The 19,824-nt window shown below is 48.8% G+C and overlaps 2 protein-coding genes across 2 annotated transcripts in view; both read left to right on the top strand.

Annotated features, from left to right (window-relative positions):
* Positions 1-6,511, top strand: part of LOC309564045 (uncharacterized protein) — a gene marked incomplete at its 3' end in the record, with an annotated part of 140,480 nt that extends 133,969 nt beyond the window's left edge. Inside the window, exon 7 of the mRNA XM_082268670.1 lies at positions 5,506-6,511. Coding sequence (XP_082124796.1) covers positions 5,506-6,511 — 1,006 coding nt within the window. The remainder of the gene's footprint in view (positions 1-5,505) is intronic.
* The window catches only part of LOC309564464 (uncharacterized protein), a gene marked incomplete at both ends in the record, with an annotated part of 826,241 nt that overhangs the window by 656,868 nt on the left and 149,549 nt on the right, over positions 1-19,824 (top strand).

Below are 19,824 nucleotides of genomic sequence, written 5' to 3'. Positions count from 1 at the left end.
TTGTTACCATTGATGTCATTTTTATTATATATTCAGAGTGGAAACCTGAGAGATTCTAAAGTTGAGGTTAAAGAAGAGATAAAAGAGGAGGATGATGAGGATGGGGTGATGGAGAAGTCAGAGTTTCTAAAAGAACACAAAGATCTGTACCAGGACACCATGGAGGAGTCATTCAGCTACAGAAACCCACCAGAGAGATGTCCCCGTCCTCTGTATTCCCGGGATTCCACACAGGAAGGTCACACCATCCCTCACCTTCATCAGGTAGATGAGGAACAATTATTGGTAGTTATAATTTATATACAAGCATGTTTGTTACGATGAATATTTTATTATATATTCAGAGTGGAAACTTGGAGGGTGATAATATTGATGTTAAAGAAGAGTATAAAGAGGAGGATGAGGAGTATGGAGTGATGGAGACGTTTTCAGAAGAACACAAGGATATGATGGAGTCACCTAAAACCGGGATTCCACCAGAGAGATGTCCCCGTCCTCTGTATTCCCGGGATTCCACACAGGAAGGTCACACCATCCCTCAATGTTACAAGGTTGGTGGATTGGAGGATCTAGAACATGGACTTCTGGAGAGGATGTGTTTTTTTTTTTATATGATGTCACAAAATTAAAGCTTATATTTTACAGATGATATTCTCTCTCATTTTCTTGGTTTAGAGTGGAGATCCAATCGATATAGAATTTGAGGTTAAAGCAGAAGAAGAAGAGACGTATGTGAGGGATGATCAGCAGTCTATGGAGGAGGATGGAATAACGGGGACATTTATAGAGGAGGACACTCCTACAGAGATCAGCACAGGTGGGTCATTAACCTCTTAAGCCCCGGAAGATTTTACCCCCTTCCTGACCAGGGCCTATTTTGCGATTCGGCACTGCGTGACTGTAACGGACAATTGCGCGGTCGTGCGACTCTGCAATTAAACACATTTGACGTCCTTTTTTTCCCCACAAACAGAGCTTTCTTTTTGTGGTATTTGATCACCTGTGCGATTTTTTGATCATGCGCTATAAACAAAAAAAGAGCGTCAATTTTGCAAAAATAACAATATTTTTCACATTTTTTATATGAAATTCCCCCAAAAAAATGTAAAAATCAAAAATTTTTAACATTTTAGGCCAATTTTTTTTTACCATATGTTTGGTAAAAAAAAAAAAAATCGCAAAAAGCGTATTTTGATTGGTTTGCGCAAAAGTTTTTGCATCTGCTAACTACGGGAAAGATTTATGTCATTTTTATTGGTTTTTTTTTTAACGCGTAATGGCGGCGATCAGCAAATTTTTTTTGCAGGACTACGACATTGGGGCGGACAGATCGGACCCTTGACTGACATTTTTGACACTTTTGGGGGTACCAGTGACATTACTACAGTAATCAGTGCTATACACAGCCCTCAAATTTTCCACTCGCCTACTCGCATTTTGCGAGTGGAAAATTATGTCAGGCGAGCTACTGTCAGGGGAAGAGAGGAGAGGAAAGCCGCCGAAGGATTGGATAATGTCAGCGGCGGATCACCCCGCTGTAACAGCTTTAATTGTAATTGGCGGGCGCTCGCCGGCATACACAGTCCCGTCTCTTAGCCCGGCTTCTTTGATAGACAGAACACCTGGCCAACCAGGACGTGTGACGTCTATCAAAGAAGCCGGGCTAGGAGGCGGGACTGTGTTTGCCGGCGAGCGCCCGCCAATTACAATTAAAGCTGAGCGGGATGATCCGTTGCTCCGACATTATCCGGCCAGCAGGACTGATGGAGGGGGTAAGCCGATCATCTCACCCAGAGCCGGTACAAGGGAGGGTGGGATGGATGGATGGATGGATGGCTGCCCTGGGCGTCTGTGTCATGGGAGGTGGAGGGGCGCTGCCAGGAGTGTTTCTGTGACAGGAGAGAGCGGGATGTGCTCTCTCTCTGTCTTCTCGCCGGGCTGCACACTGCTGTCAGTATAGCAGACATCAGATTGGGACTTCTTCTCCCCTTAAACAGTCAGAGTGGAGGTGGAGCGGAGGAGAAGACAATTAATTTCTAAACCTTTGCATGGACAGCTGGCGGGAGAGATGCGGCTGCAGAAGGTGAAGAAGATTGCGGCTCAGGAAGGACACTGGATGTCAGATCGGGACTATACAGAGTTTGTTATCCCCTCTCCTCTGAGTCAAAGCAAGCAATGTGGAAAGGGGGCGGGTAACAAACTCTGTATAGTCCCATCTGACATCCAGTGTCATTCCTGAGCTGCAATCTTCTCCCCCTTCTGCTTCTGCAGCCGTATCTCTCCCGCCAGCTGTCCGTGCAAAGCAATAGGAATAGGCTTCTCTTATTCTCCTCCTCCACTCTGATATATGAAGAGGAGGATCACAGAGCGATGTGCCGCGCTGTATCTGAGGTCTGCATGCTGGAGGAAAGGGAGAACTACACTGGGGTACAAATCTTATCCTGTCACCTCCCAAATTCCCATCTCAGCACAATTCCCCCCTCCCTCCTAGCACAACCCCCCCATCTCAGCACAATCCCCCCCTCCTAGCACAACCCCCCATCTCAGCACAGTCCCCCCCTACTAGCACAACCCCCCCTCCATCTCAGCACAGTCCCTCCCCCTCCTAGCACAACCCCCCCATCTCAGCACAATCCCCCTTCCTAGCACAACCCCCCCCCCATCTCAGCACAGCCCCCCCCTCCTAGCACAACCCCCCCATCTCAGCACAATCCCCCCTCCTAGCACAACCCCCCCCATCTCAGCACAGTCCCTTCCCCTCCTAGCACAACCCCCCCATCTCAGCACAATCCCCCCCATCTCAGCACAGCCCCCCCCCTCCTAGCACAACCCCCCCATCTCAGCACAATCCCCCCATCTCAGCACAGCCCCCCCCCTCCTAGCACAACCCCCCATCTCAGCACAATCCCCCCATCTCAGCACAGTCCCCCCCCCTCCTAGCACAACCCCCCCATCTCAGCACAATCCCCCCCTCCTAGCACAACCCTCCCATCTCAGCACAGTCCACCCCCTCTTAGCACAACCCCCCCTCCCATATTGATCCCACCTAGAAGTAATCATCTTCTCCCCACCCCTCATGCTACAAATTCTCTTATTCCAACCCCCCCGGGACAATCCCCCACAAAGTATTTGTACTAGGAGGGGTGGGGAGAAGATGATTACTTCTAACTGGGATCGATATGGGGGGGGAGGGGGGTTGTGCTGGGATGGGGAATTTGAGAGGTGACAATATAAGATTTCTTCTAGCAGGGGAATTGGGGGGGAGGGTGCTAGGAGGAGTGATTCGTGCTGGGGGGGTGAGGATTTGTGCCAGAAGTGGGGATTTGGGGATCGTCCTTATAGAGATTATTGGAATGGGGTGGGGGGATGGATTTGTGCCAGAACAGGAAGTCTTGGGGCTGTTAAAAAGGGGTATTTGGGGGGGGGGGGGGGTTGTGCCAGTAGGAATAATGGGGGTTTTTTGTGCTAGGGGGAAAATTTTGATGGGGGGAGGATTTGACAGGTAGGATTTGTTCTAGGAGGTGAAATTTGGGGGGGGGGGGGGAGGGGTACTAGAAGGTTCCAGACCCTTGATGGGCACTGATTAGGCTGCACTGATGGGCACTGAAAATTTTTTTATTAATATTTATTTTTGTAACTTCTGCATTAATGCAAAAACATTTAACAGTGTAATTTTATGAGGGCGTGTTTAGGGGCGGAATTAGGGGCGGGGCAGGGTAGGAGTTGGGTGGGGCAACTGGTGGCGAGTAACCCTTAAGGCCTGGCTAGTAGCTCAGGACTTTAAATTTTGAGCCCTGCTATACATATGCACTGTTACTGTAAAAATGACACTGGCAGTGAAGGGGTTAACTTTTTTTGAGAGGGAAGGGTTAAGTGTGTCCTTAGGGGCGTGATTTTTACTGTGATTGGCTGTGGCTTGATGTGTAAGAACAGTGATCAACGGTCCTACATAGCAGAACCGTATGATCACTGTTCTTACACAGGGGAGAATGACAGGCAGCTTTGTTTACATTAGCCGCCTGCCTTTCTCCCGGTGTAACGGGCGATCGCAATTGCCCGGCGGACATCGGGTCCGCCGGGCACACGCGCGGGAGAGCGCCTCAGGCGGCGCGCACTCGCTCCCTAGAGCCTCACAGGCTAGTGACGTAGCCCTACGTCACTTTGCCTGTGAGGGGCTGACCGCCGCCGTAAATAGTCGTGCGGCGGTCGGCAAGTGGTTAACACTAAATAAATACATGTAAGCCACCACAAATTACTGAACACCAATATTATGAGTCCTGACCCCTGCACTATATACTCTATATTGTACATTACATACTCCTGATCCCTGCACTATATACTCTATGTTGTACATTACATACTCCTGACCCCTGCACTATATACTCTATATTGTACATTACATACTCCTGATCCCTGCACTATATACTCTATGTTGTACATTACATACTCCTGACCCCTGCACTATATACTCTATATTGTACATTACATACTCCTGATCCCTGCACTATATACTCTATGTTGTACATTACATACTCCTGACCCCTGCACTATATATTCTATGTTGTACATTACATACTCCTGACCCCTGCACTATATACTCCATGTTGTACATTACATACTCCTGACTTCTGCTGTCTCCCCTCTACCCACTGCTATATATACACATAATATGGATTCTCTTTTGTTACTCCCATTTCCTACCAGCTGGACATTTTATATCTGATGATTTGATTGGAGGACAGACTTTTACATGGTGATAATAATGTGATAACATCCTCCAACTTTGGAACCTTAAACAGAAAGTGATAATGAGGGAGGAGTCAGTCCAGTCTTCATCTTGGTTGTTCTCCCCCATCCTCACTCTCTGACCTCTGGTGGGGCTCAGTTCTGCTGGTATTCATGACAAAATCATGGACTAAATAAGGAAGTGCGGGACTTCTTGTGTTGGGAAGATGGCAATGAGTGATAGAGGGGGAGGGGGACACTTGTCCTATAATCCCCTCATCACTGTCACTCCTATAAAAGACAGTTCTCGTTGTTTCCTCACTCTCTGACTAAGGTCCATGAATAAAGAAGTGAACTGGTAGGAGATCAGAGGACCCATTTACTAGTTACCTTGAGGGGGGAATTGTAAGATCCTCAGAGATAAAGCTGCCTGATGTGGGCGGAGTCTTGGTTTAGGGGAACCAATCTGCTAATGTCTAATAATAATCTTTGTATTTCTATTTTAGTACATGGACGGGAGATGAGGAAAACCTCAGAGGATTGTCTCACTTTGTCTCCAGACTGTAAAGTAGAAGATGAGGACATCACACAGTATAGTCCAGGAGAAAACCCGGCTACCTCAAATGTCCATCCGGGACCACACAGTGTAGATGGACCATCGTATTGCTCTTATCCTGAGGAACCTCAGACTGTGAGGGACGGTGCCGAACCATCGTATTCCTCTTATCCTGAGGAACCTCAGACTGTGAGGGACAGTGCTGTCCTTCCAACAGATAAGAGATTTCCATGTACTGAGTGTGGGAAATGTTTCCGTGATAGATCAAATCTTCGTGTACATAAAAGGAGTCACACAGGTGAGAAGCCGTATTCCTGTCCTGAGTGCGGGAAATGTTTTTCAGTGAAGGCCAATCTTTACACACATCAGAGATTTCACACAGGAGAGAATCCTTTTTCCTGTCCTGAGTGCGGGAAATGTTTTACTCAGAAGTCTGATCTTTCCACACATCAGAGATCTCACACTGGTGAGAAGCCGTATTCCTGTCCTGAGTGCGGGAAATGTTTTTCACAGACGTCCGCTCTTTCCACACATCGGAGATTGCACACTGGTGAGAAGCCGTATTCCTGTCCTGAGTGTGGGAAATGCTTTTCAGATAAGTCCGCTCTTTCCACACATCAGAGAGTGCACTCTGGCGAGAAGCCGTATTCCTGTCCAGAGTGCGGGAAATGTTTTTCACAGACGTCCGCTCTTTCCACACATCGGAGATTGCACACTGGTGAGAAGCCGTATTCCTGTCCTGAGTGTGGGAAATGTTTTTCAGATAAGTCCGCTCTTTCCACACATCAGAGATCGCACACTGGTGAGAAGCCGTACTCCTGTCCTGAGTGTGGGAAATGTTTTTCAGAGAAGTCCATTCTTTCTGCACATCAGAGAGTGCATACTGGCAAGAAGCCGTATTCCTGTCCTGAGTGCGGGAAATGTTTTTTACAGAAGTCATATCTTTCCACACATCAGAGATTGCACACTGGCGAGAAGCCGTATTCCTGTCCTGAGTGCGGGAAATGTTTTACACTGAAGTGCAATCTTTCCACACATCGAAAAACTCACACTGGTGAGAAGCCGTATTCCTGCCCTGAGTGTGGAAAATGTTTTGCAGAGAAATCAGCTTTTGTTATACATCAAAGATCTCACACGGGGGAGAAGCCGTATTCCTGTCCTAAGTGTGGGAAATGTTTTTCACAGAGGCCACATCTTGCTGCACATCAAAAGACTCACATGAAAGCCTAGTCTCTGTTGTGAGTGTGGAAAATGTTTTGTGAAAGAGTCAGATCTTGTCACATCTGAAGTGTCATAAGGAGAGGCGATTTTCCTGTCCTAAGTGCGGGAAATGTTTTTTTACAGAAGTTCAATCTTCGCAGACATCAGAGATCCCACACGGGGGAGAAGCCGTATTCCTGTCCTGGGTGCGGGAAATGTTTTTCACAGAAGTCCACTCTTTCCACACATCAGAGATTGCACACGGGTGAGAAGCCGTATTCCTATCCTGAGTGAGGGAATTGTTCCTCACTGAAGTCCTGTCTTCTTGTACCTCAGGGGTCCCACACAACCCTGGAGGTGTATTAGTGCCTTGAGTGCGGGAAATGTTTTCTATATGAATGTTGATGGACATGTGGGGAAGAAGCACACCCTGATGTACACCTCAGATATACTCCATGGCTGATCTTCATCATGTAAGAAACACTTCATAAGGAGATCAGAGATCACCAAAGACATGGATGAAGTGTTGTCCCGTGTTGGCCATTGATAGCAGGAGAAAAATAAAAATGGAGTCCTTACCTTTCATTGGCTGAGTACATTTTGTGCGGGAAGATTTTATAAACATTTAGAGGTCTGTTTTAAAAAAAAATGTGTGATTTCCTATAATCGTCAGCTCCATCTAGTGGCCATAATGTGTTATTTCTCTTTTTTTTAATTGAGGTATTTTGGGACAAATACTGGATTATGGCCACTAGATGGAGCTGAGGATTCTCTTCATAGGCCGCTATGGACTGAATGTACAATCTGATCACTGTACTCACGTTGTCACTGGGGGTGTTGAAAATGATCGGCGCATCGCCATGCAGCCTTTTCCGATTCGGTTACGATGCGGAACCCAGAATAATCGCGGTTGTGCGTGACGTCATCCTGGCTTCTCCCCCACCCCCTCCCCCCAAAGAAGTGTCATTGCTGGATTAACATGCACCGTTGGCCTGGCTGCGTCCCGCGCTGTTCCCCTCTTATTGGATGGTGTTGCTTCAGGAGGCGGGCGATGCAGAACATCAACGTTCCACCCCCACGCTCTCCGCCCTTCCTCGGGACTTGTAATCTCTGTCACCTCCCCCATGGGCTGGTGTAGTGTCGCTCGGCGCTAACATCATCATCACATCCCTGGGATGAGACACAGAGTCTGCTTCATGAAATGAGCTGCGAGGGGAGGGGGACGGGTAAGTGACCAGCCTGCCATGTTTAATGTAAGTGAGGGGTGAGTGCATAGAAGTGGCCCATCCCCCATCTCTGCTGTACCTCCAGTCTGTGTACTGTGTGTGCCTATCACATTGGGGCCTAAGTTGCTGCCAAAAGACTCCCCAATGATTTGTTAAAGTGATACTAAAGGGTATTATTATTATTTTCTGTAAAATAAAGAAAGATATCATACTTACCTGCTGGCCGTCTCCTGTACTATGTCTGCAGTCTCTGACCGTCTCCTGTACCATGTCTGCAGTCTCTAACCGTCTCCTGTACCATGTCTGCAGTCTCTGACCGTCTCCTGTACCATGTCTGCAATCTCTGACCATCTACTGTACTATTTCTGAAATCTCTGACCATCTCCTGTACTATGTCTGCAGTCTCTGACCGTCTCCTGTACCATGTCTGCAGTCTCTGACCGTCTCCTGTACCATGTCTGCAGTCTCTGACCGTCTCCTGTACCATGTCTGCAGTCTCTGACCGTCTCCTGTACCATGTCTGCAGTCTCTGACCGTCTCCTGTACCATGTCTGCAATCTCTGACCGTCTCCTGTACCATGTCTGCAGTCTCTGATCATCCCCTGTACCATGTCTGCAGTCTCTGACCGTCTCCTGTACTATGTCTGCAGTCTCTGACCATCTCCTGTACCATGTCTACAGTCTCTGACCGTCTCCTGTACTATGCCTGCAGTCTCTGACCGTCTCCTGTACCATGTTTGCAGTCTCTGACCATCTCCTGTATCATGTCTGCAGTCTCTGACCGTCTCCTGTATCATGTCTGCAGTCTCTGACCATCTCCTGTACCCTGTCTGCAATCTCTGACCTTCTCCTGTACCATGTCTGCAGTCTCTGACCATCTCCTGTACCCTGTCTGCAATCTCTGACCGTCTCCTGTACCATGTCTGCAGTCTCTGACCATCTCCTGTACCCTGTCTGCAATCTCTGATCGTCGCCTGTATCATGTCCGCAGTCTGACCATCTCTTGTACCATGTCTGCAGTCTCTGACCGTCTCCTGTACCATGTCTGCAGTCTCTGACCGTCTCCTGTATCATGTCTGCAGTCTCTATATTTTTTTTCCTTCTATATATATATATGCATATACACCCTATATATTTTATACTTAACCTCTTTCTTAGAATAATTGGTCACCATGTGCTTTTACACTTGTTGGAATTATAGGTGTCCGGGTCTGCATCTGCTGGGTTCCCCCCCCCCCTTTTTTTTAGGATCGATTGGCTTATTCCCGCCTCAGCCCTGGGTTAGACTCCTCCCCTCACTGTGCTTTCATTCCCTTATGGTCACAGGGCCTGCTTTGGTTTGTTACATGTAAGTAGTAGGATCTTATGTATACGATATTTCTAAGGGAGCAATTTGGTGTATTCTTTTTATTTTTTAAGAATTTTGTATTCTAAAATAAGCTTATATTTTTTTTATCAAGCTCCTGATGAGTGTCTGAAAGTTCCATGAAACGCGTAGAGATATAGATGTGAAGACATATGTATCTGGATACTAACCATGTATTATTCATGAGATATATATATATACACGTTTATTATTGTATATTATTATAATATGAATTGTGTAAATACATGGCATGCCAGTCCTCTACATTCTATGTCTGTATTTCTATCTGGATTATGTGATGTCGTATTTGTTATATATCTCTGTCTATTATCAATCATGTAATGAATAAACATTTTTGAGACTTCACTTTATCTGGTCATTAAAGCAAGCAACCTACCTCATCTTAAGTCCCATGACCATTTTTCCTTTCTTTTGCGTCTCCTGCAGTCTCTGACCATCTCCTGTATCATGTCTGCAGTCTCTGACCGTCTCCTGTACCAAGTCTGCAATCTCTGACCATCTCCTGTACCATGTCTGCAGTCTCTGACCATCTCCTGTACCATGTCTGCAGTCTCTGACCGTCTCCTGTACTATGTCTGCAGTCTCTGACCGTCTCCTGTACCATGTCTGCAGTCTCTGACCATCTCCTGTACTATGTCTGCAGTCTCTGACCGTCTCCTGTACCATGTCCGCAGTCTCTGACCATCTCCTGTACCATGTCCGCAGTCTCTGACCGTCTCCTGTACTATGTCTGCAGTCTCTGACCGTCTCCTGTACCATGTCCACAGTCTCTGACCATCTCCTGTACCATGTCCGCAGTCTCTGACCGTCTCCTGTACTATGTCTGCAGTCTCTGACCGTCTCCTGTACCATGTCTGCAGTCTCTTACCCCCTGCCACCCTCAAACTCCCCCTATCCCCTCCATCAATCTCCTTGCAGTGTCCGAGGCAGCCTCCCCTTCTCTTCACCTCTTATCACAACCTTGCACTGGACTGTCTTCTTTCCAAAAAAGGGTAATTTGGGGGTATTTGTACTGTCTTGGCATTTTCGGGCCTCAAGAAAGGAAATTGCCCATTAGTACATCAGGATTGATCAATTTTCAGATATATATCCCATAGTTTGTAAATTCCAGGGGTGCTCAACCTGTGGCCCGTGGAGCTCTCAAATGCTGCCTACGGAGCCCTCTGATGTAGCCCACGGAGCCCTCAGATTTGGCCTACGAAGCTCATTGATGTGGCCCATGGAGCCCTATGATGTGGCCCATGAGGCCCTCTAATATGGTCCGTGGAGCCCTCTGATTTGGCCCACGGAGCTCATTGATGTGGCCCCCAGAGCCCTCTGATGTGGCCTAGAACATTAAACCAGGGAAGCGCATGTCCAGGGTCGGCAAACCATTGATCGCATTCTGGGCTTGCGGAATTGCCACCCCAGAACTTTAGAGTGCCTTGAGCGAGTGTCAGGAGTGGAGGAGCAGTAGCTGAATAAGCTGATGCTTCCCGCTGTCCCAGGCAGAGATACTGAGAGCACCTCACCTGGGTCCTTTCTAGCACCCTGGAGAGTGGCCCGCAGCAGAAGCTAGCAGAGGAAAAGAAGTCAATGTATTGACCACTTCCTGCCCAGCCTATTGTCAAAAGACGGCTGCGCAGGACATTCGTCGATCCAGGTGGACGTCAATTTGAGAACTCAGGCCAGTCAAGTTCCTCCACCCCAAACTCGCTCACCCATGTCTTTATGGACCTTGCTTTGTGCACTGGTGTACAGTCATGTTGGAACAGGAAGGGACCATCCCCAAACTCCTCCCACAAAGTTGGGAACATGAAATTGTCCAAAATGTCTTGGTATGCTGACGTCTTAAGAGTTCCCTTTACTGGAGATAAGGGGCCAACCCCAACCCCTGAAAAACAACCCCCACACCATAATTCCCCCCTCCACCAAATGTTTTGGACCAGTGCTAAAAGCAAGGTCCATAAAGAGACGGATGATTGAGTTTGCGGTGGAGAAACTTGACTGGCCTGCACAGAGTCCTGACCTCAACCTGATAGAAAACCTTTGGGATCAATTTGAGCGAAGACTGCGAGCCAGGCCTTCTCAACCAACATCAGTGCCTGACCTCACAAATGCGCTTCTGGAAGAATGATCAAACATTCCCATAGACACACTCCTAAACCTTGTGGACAGCCATCCCAGAAAAGTTGAAGCTGTTATAGCTGCAAAGGGTGGGCTAACTCAATATTGAACCCTACGGACTAAGACTGGGATGCCATTAAAGTTCATGTGTGTGTAAAGGAAAGCGTCCCAATACTTTTGGTGATATGGTGTATTTTAGCTGAAACTGTGGAGTTTTGGTGGACTGTAAATCGTGTGATTTCTAAGAAATGAGAAAGTATTATCAGCTAGTTTCCTTCTCACTACGTATGTAGAATCTTCTCCTGTGATTGGCTATTGCCTAAGCCACCGCCTATGATTTCTGTATAGAAATATCTAACTCCTGGAATAAACATTTATCCAGTTAACGACTATAGCCGATATTCTGCTCCAGGGCAGCCCTCCTGTGCAGAGTCATGTGTATATACACGTGATTCTGCACTTTCCGACCTGCAGGGGGCGTAGAAGATATCTGCGGGTGCCGGGAAATGGATGTCTTCCGGCAACCGCTGATGGTCGGGCAGAGACACAGAACGGAGCTCAGTCTATGTAAATAAGGCAGAGATCCAGACATAGTACAGGAGATGGTCAGAGACTGCAGACATAGTACAGGAGATGGGGCAGAGACTGCAGATGTGGTACAGGAGATGGTCAGAGACTGCAGACTTGGTACAGGAGATGTTCAGAGACTGCAGAAATAGTACAGGAGATGGTCAGAGACTGCAGACATGGTACAGGAGACAGTCAGAGACTGCAGACATAGTTCAAGAGACGGTCAGAGACTGCAGACATGGTACAGGAGATGGTCAGAGACTGCAGACATGGTACAGGAGATGGTCAGAGACTGCAGACATGGTACAGGAGATGGTCAGAGACTGCAGACATACTACAGGAGACGGTCAGAGACTGCAGACATGGTACAGGAGACGGTCAGAGACTGCAGACATGGTACAGGAGACGGTCAGAGACTGCAGACATGGTACAGGAGACGGTCAGAGACTGCAGACATAGTACAGGAGACGGTCAGAGACTGCAGACATGGTACAGGAGAACGGTCAGCAGACTGCAGACATGGTACAGGAGACGGTCAGAGACTGCAGACATAATACAGGAGATGTACACAGTAGCCGGTATTCCATGTGAGTGGTGGACATTGTTTCTGATGTTCTTCAGCTGTGGAGCTATTTGTGTACAGTCCTGGAATTGTTTTCAGTCAAATGTGGTGGGCTGGGGAAGGGGCGGGTTAAAGTGCCGTGCTGATTGGCTAATGAGGTGGAGCAACTTCCGCTACATCGGTGCAGGGTATTTGACCCATCAGTAGTCCCTCCCTCCTACTGAGAAGCGCTATTGGTTGCTACACTGTGCATACAGAATACAGTATTATTACAGACATTTTATAAACTGTCCATTACATTTTTCACATATTGGGCAACCGCCGCCCCCTTGGTGGGAGTGAGATGACCCATCTATAAGGATATACAGTACATACACACACAGCACAAGGCGTGTTCTCACTACGAGACGTTTCTCGGGGCTGCAGTTCCTCTGAGCTCCACAAGGTGGTGATCTCACTTCTACCCAGACAGGAAGTCTCTATGGAAGGCAGGAAGTGATGTCGGCTACAGACAGGAAGTTCCTGAGTTACAAAGTACAAAGGAGACTTGTTGGGAGTGGCAGCTGAGAAGGTAATAAGATCTTATTTTCTATTTACACCCAGTAACCCCCCCGTCATGTCCGTCCTCTTCCTCCATAGTCACTGTGACCTCTTTTATCTCCAGCAGATGATGATACACACATATATAGTGTGGAAACCTAGATTAACCCCTTCAGGGTCAGAACATTTCCCCACTTACGAGGCCAGAACATTCTCTTCCTTTTGGAGATGTGTCACCTTTCCCACCCATAACCTTCCCACCTCATCAGTCTAAACCAGCGTTTCCCATAGGTTCCGCGAGAACAAAATTGGGGTTCCGTGGCGTTTGGCCTCATCCTAGATGGCCACAGCTACCTGCTATTTCCCGGAAGGTCAGAAACCGCAGAGATCACCCAACCTTGATCTTATAAGACGGGCGGGACAATTCTGGATTTGGGGCAGGACCAGCGCTGAGGCAGCTGCCTGAATTTACCAGGAGGTGATTGGCTGCTAGGAGGCGGGCCTAGCAACCAATCACCAGCTTGCTAATATGAAAGGCTAACCTGGCAGCTCCCGCACCCCCATCCAGTGCTGCTGTGCCTTCAGTCCAGGATTGTCCCATGCCCCCCCCCACCCCCCCCCCCCCCCCCCCCCGCCTTCTCCTTGCTCTGTGTAAGTTATGAAGTACAGGGAGGAAAGGACATGGCTGTGAACTTGTGAAGGATGGGGAGCAGGGTCATATAAAGGGTGCAGTGCTGTGGGGGGATGTGAAGAGGGACAATGATGTGGGGAGAATGTGAAGGGGGCAGTGCTGTGCGGGGATGTGAAGAGGGACAATGATGTGGGGAGAATGTGTGGGGGGGGATGTGAAAGGGGCAGTGCTGAGGGGTGATGTGAAGGATGCAGAGCTGGGGGGGATGTGAAGGGGACAGAGCTGGGGGGGAATGTGAAGCTGGCAGTGCTGGGGGGGGGTGTGAGGAGGCAGAGCTGGGGGGATGTGAAGGGGCAATGCTGTGGGGGGGGGGATGTGAATGGGGCAATGCTGGGGGGGGGATGTGAAGGGGGCAGTGCTGTGGGGGGATGTGAAGGGGGCAATGCTGTGGTAGGGATGTGAAGGGGGCAGGCAGCTGGGGGGGGATGTGAAGGGGCAATGCTGTGGGGGGGATGTGAAGGGGGCAATGCTGTGGTAGGGATGTGAAGGGGCAGTGCTGGGGGGGGGGGTGTGAGGGAGGCAGAGCTGGCGGGGGGGGTGTGAAGGAGGACAATGTTGTGGGGAGTATGTGAAAGGGGCAGTGGGGGGGGTTTAAAGGGGGCAGTGTTGTGGGGGGGGGGATGTGAGGGAGACAGAGCTGGCGGGGGATGTGAGGGAGACAGAGCTGGGGGGGGGGTGTGAGGGAGGCAGAGGTGGTTGGGGGTGTGAAGGAGGACAATGTTGACGGGGGGGGGGGATGTTAAAATCTAGTTTTTCCATAATGCTCCCAGTCTCAGATATTTATCATAAAATGTGATCAGTAAAGTCTCCGGAGTACACGGAGATCGCAGGAATATGATGAGTCCTGGCAAGGCCCACATAAAAAGTTCATCTTCCAGTTTAGGAGAGGTGGGACGCATCTGGGAGAAACGATTCTGTGCCCAGAAACCTCTAAGAGCCCCCCCTCCCCTCACACAGCTCCTCCTCCCAATGTCCCTCAAATCAGAGTAATAGAATCCTATGACATCACACTGATCTCACAGTTCCTCCTCCCAATGTCCCTCCAACTGGCTCTTTTTCCATTCTGATGCTCTGAGGATGTGGAAGACCCTTGGCATCCTTACTAGCAAGGTGGGACTTTATGTCTTGTGTTATATGAACGGACGCCAGAATTGCTTACGACAAGCTTTGAACCCTTGGAGTGGTGGGGGGGCCCTTTGTGGGTAAATTCTACCTCAGTCTGAAATGGGGATTGACAAAACACAGACCTGACCGGAGAGGTGAGGAGGATTCTGGGAATGTCATTTAATTTTTTCTCTTTGTGTTCAAATCTAGAGTTTTCCTGCTGTGAAGTCTGGAGATCATATGACCATCACATTGCCTCCACCTCCCTCCCTGATAGAATCGAGAAATAAAAAGATTTGAGAAGTCACCAGAGAGATCATCGAGTTACTGACAGGAGAGGTGAGCGGTGCTGGGAAGGACGTCATGATGGAGAATCAGCCGCCCCTCACATCACCGGGTAAGAGGAGACTTTATTGTAAAGGAGAGAGCAGTACGGAGGCTCCACCTAGATCCCCCATCATCTGATAAACACATAGAAACAATGTATTCAGTCAGTGTGTGTATTTCCTACAGATGGATCCAGTAATGGGAACCCACCAGAGAGATGTCCCCGTCCTCTGTATTCCCGGGATTCCACACAGGAAGGTCACACCATCCCCCACCATCATCAGGTAGATGAGGAACAATCACTGATAGTATCATTAGGATCTGTACATTATCTGCATTGTTACCATTGATGTCATTTTTATTATATATTCAGAGTGGAAACCTGAGAGATTCTAAAGTTGAGGTTAAAGAAGAGATAAAAGAGGAGGATGATGAGGATGGAGTGATGGAGGAGTTTACAGAAGGACACATGAATATGATGGAGTCACCTAATACCAGGAACCCACCAGAGAGATGTCCCCGTCCTCTGTATTCCCGGGATTCCACACAGGAAGGTCACATCATCCCTCAATGTTACAAGGTTGGTGGAAACAAAGATTAAAACAAAAGTAAGGCGCAGTTGCTACAAATCTCATGGTAAATGTCCATAAAGAAGTCCATATACTTGGTGGAGTGCACTAAATAGGCCAATAACTTAGGGCTGCCATCAATACAGGAACAGAAGCCATATTCCTGCAAGGCTGCCGGTATAAACAAGAGAGAGGGCGGCTCTAAGTGTAGACTTTAAAACCGATTTATTGTATAGTATATAATTGGCAACTCACATGTTTGGAGATAAGAACAGGCACTTCATAATAGTAAGGCTGTCCCAAGGGTCATCCGTGGACGTAAAGTCCGTTCACTGGCAGCGCCATGCAGGGTTCACCTTGCTGGTCACCGTTATGAGGAAGCCGGCCATATGGTGGATATACACTTAGATCGAGGCTTGAGGCGCTGGTGGCTCAGCAGCGAAAGACAAAAGGCATCATTGGAATGCAACGCGTTTCCGAGCATTTGTGCTGCAAGTATTACGGCAGCTGCGCTCCTTCTTCAATGCTTGAATGTGATGTCACAATAATAAAGCTGATTTCTCTTTCGCTCATTGAAGGACACAGCTCCAGAATCTTCTTAGCCATTGGGTTATGCTGCCCCATACAGGAGAAAGACATGAGGCAGGAAAAAGATTTACCAAACCTATGGGGCAGTCCCAGGGGGTATACTTCCACACTCTGCTATAGGCATTCAGTTTCTTCTGCCTAGTCAGGAGTAAGGACCTAGTTCCTTGCTGGGATTTCTGGTCCTAGCATTTTTTCTGTTCCTGTGAGAATTACAATCAACTGCTGGACTAGGTGAGGGGCTGGATATTCTAGATCCTTAAGGTCTCCCCAGTCCGGCCATTGAGCGTGTGCAGGCCTCAGCTCCCCACTAGATCAGCCGTGACATAGCCCCACTGGACGGGGGCTGGCCTGCGAGTTAATCGTCTCACGAGGGTGCATAGACCTGGTCACAGCCTTAGTCCCAGCATGCCTCTTGCCCTGCAGCACCCCCATTCTGATGAGGACGGCTGAAGCCACTGCCTCCCGTGTGGACATCCGCCTTCCTCTCTTCTTCCCTGGGTGGTCGGATCCGCTGGGGCTGGTGTCCTGGCCTACTAGGCCATGCGGCTGAGTTTGGCGCCGGCTTGCGGCCTGCTGGGCCATATGGTCAGCTTGGCACCTGTCTTAAACCAGGTGGCACTTCATTTTTAGTGACAGTCATGCCGCCATTATTGTGTGAGCCAGGGTTACGGCGTGTCTGCCTGCGTGTCCGTGTTACGGCGGGCGGTCCACCTTTAACCACTTGCCGACCGCCGCACGCCGATCTACGTCGGCGGTCAGCCCCTCACAGGCAAAGTGACGTAGGGCTACGTCACTAGCTTGTGAGGGTCTAGGGAGCGAGCGCGCGCTGCCGGAGGCGCGCTCCCGCACCCCCCCGCGCGTGTGACCGGCGGACCCGATGTCCGCCGGCCACTCTGCGATCGGCGGGGGAGAGGGAGAAAGTCAGGCAGCTTGTGTAAACAAGCCACCTGTCATTCTCCCCTCTGTATGAGAGCTGATCATATGGATCTACTATGTAGATCCGTTGATCACTCTGCATACAGCTGAAGCCACAGCCAATCACAGTTAGAATCACGCCCCTAGGGACACACACAGCCCCTCCCTCTCAAATAAAGTTAACCCCTTCACTACCAGTGTATTTTTACAGTAACAGTGCATATATATAGCACTGATTACTGTAGAAATGTCACTGGTAACCCCAAAAGTGTCAAAAATGTCAGTCAAGGGTCCGATCTGTCCGCCGCAATGTCGCAGTACCGCAAAAAAAATCGCAGATCGCCGCCATTACGCGTTAAAAAAAAAAAACAACAAAAATGACAAAAATCTTTCCCTTAGTCAGTAAACGCAATAACTTTTGCGCAAACCAATCAAAATACGCTTTTTGCGATTTTTTTTTACCAAACATAGGTAGCATAAAACAAATTGGCCGAAAATGTTAAAAAATTTTGATTTTTACATTTTTTTTTGGGGGAATTTCATATAAAAAAAAGGGGAAAATATTGCTATTTTTGCAAAATTGACGCTCTTTTTTTGTTTATAGCGCGTGATCAAAAAATCGCACAGGTGATCAAATACCACCAAAAGAAAGCTCTGTTTGTGGGAAAAAAAGGACGCCAAATTCGTTTAGGTACAGCGTCGCACGACCGCGCAATTGTCCGTTAAAGTCACGCAGTGCCGAATCGCAAAATACCCCCTGGTCGTTTAGCAGCCAAATCCTCCGGGGCTTAAGTGGTTAAGGGGGGCTATGTTCTATTATGTCCTCTATGGTGGGCTCTTAAGGCAACGCCCCTTATCTTTTGCGGGGTCTCATAGGTGGTCCATTTGTGGACCCTTGGTCGGCGTCCCCTTGCGGGATCGCAGTTGGCAGTCTCCCCTGATTGTTATGTTTCAGGGTGAGCTTAGTATGTAGCGACCCTACTGGGTCTGCGTCCATGCACCTTGAGTGCTCTGTTAGTGAGGATGATTCCTCTTCTACTGCAGCCATAGACCCCTTTGACAGGAGAGCCGAGACTTTAGTCCACCACATGTTTACTGTGGCCGGCTCGGTACTAAATAGCATTGGTGTCCCAGACTTTAACAGGGTGGGCAAGTTTTGCGCCAGGATCTGGAGGAGGAACAGCTTCCCCCTGCCCTTGTGGAGCTGGCGGACCAGTTAGTCCAGGGGTTGCAGTTTGCCTGTGATACCTCTCTGGATGCGGCTCCCTTTGTTTCTAGGCTGTCCGTGACAGCAGTGGTCTTTCGGCACATGATATGTTTGATATCATTAAGGGTCTTACAGGGGGGAAGAGAACTCTTCTATCACAGGTTGCCAGAAGCAAGGAGTCTCGTCGCAGACATCGGCCCTTTTTTTTTCTCGGATCATATGCAGCCTTTTTCGTCTTTCAGGATCTCAAGACAAAGGATCTTGGTCTCGCCTCAGCTCCTCGGGTATTCACAAAAGTGTTGGCCCCGGTGTTGGCATTGTAGCGGCAGCCGGGGATTGCGGTACTGGGTACCTAGACACTCTTTTCTGTAAGCAGCGTCTCCGACTGCTTAAAAGGACAACCCGGAAATTACTGTACGGACTCTGCAGGTGTTCAGTTGGAAATTGAGCTTCCACAAATCTGTTCTGGTTCCGTCCACCAAGTTGGACTATCTGGGTCTGACTCTGGACTCGGCTTCAGCCAGGCTGTTTCTTCCAGGGGAAAAACCTCCAAAATCTGCTGGATGCGATTTGGCTCCTGTTGTCCAGCAGACGGTCATTTTTCAGGACTTACATGCGGGTGCTGTGCCTGATGGTGTCTACCTTCGAGACGGTTCTCTTTGCACAGTTCCACTTGAGAACTCTGCATAGAGAGTTTCTTGCCAAGTGGGACAAGAATCCACAGTCTCTAGAGAATCAGATCATGTTGAGCCGGCATACGAGAGGGTCCCTGATATGGTGGCTTCGCTCTCCGGCGCTTCAACAGGACAAATTCTTCCTTCCCCTGTACTGGACGGTGGTCTCCACGGTTGGCAGCCTGTCTTGGTGGGGAGGCGTTTTGGGCACTAATGTGCTCAAGGGGTCTGGACTCTGGAGGAGTCAAGACTACTGATCAATATATTGAAACTTCGTGCGATAAGATTTGTCTGGCTCATTGGACAAATCACCTTTAGGGGTGCCTGGTAATGATTCCATGAGACAATGCTATGGCCGTGGCATATGTCAAATGACCAAGGGGGCACAAAGTGTCCTGGCAGCTCAGTAGGTAGCTGGCATTCTAAGGTTTAGCTGTGTCTCTGGTGGGGAACTTCCGCGGTGGAGCTGTTGGCCTCTGGTCTCAACAGGAAGGTACATAGAATTGAGGCAAGGTTTCGGGATCCTCTGGCCGACGCCACAGATTACTGGTGGTTCATTTGGGCCAGTATCATATGATATATGCCTTTCCCCCGCTAATACTTCTGCCCAGTCTTTTGTGAAGAATCGAGGCAGAAGTCATCCTAGTGGCTCCAGACTGGCTTGTCTGTCTTGGTTCGCTGATCTGGTAAGGCCGGTCGCCGATGCCTCTTGGAGACTTCCTCTCAGAGAAATCTATTGGCCCATGGGCCAATCTTCCATCCTGCTTTACAGTCGCTGGCTTTAACGGCTTGGGTGTTGAAAGCCAGGTGCTGAAGGATTAGGGGTTGTCTGAACCGGTGATTCCCACACTGTTAAAGGCTAAAAAAATCTACCTTT

This window comes from Pelophylax lessonae (genome assembly GCF_965119305.1).
Source record: "Pelophylax lessonae genome assembly, chromosome: 9".
Lineage (NCBI taxonomy): Eukaryota > Metazoa > Chordata > Amphibia > Anura > Ranidae > Pelophylax > Pelophylax lessonae.
This window is presented reverse-complemented; position numbering and strand designations above follow the sequence as displayed.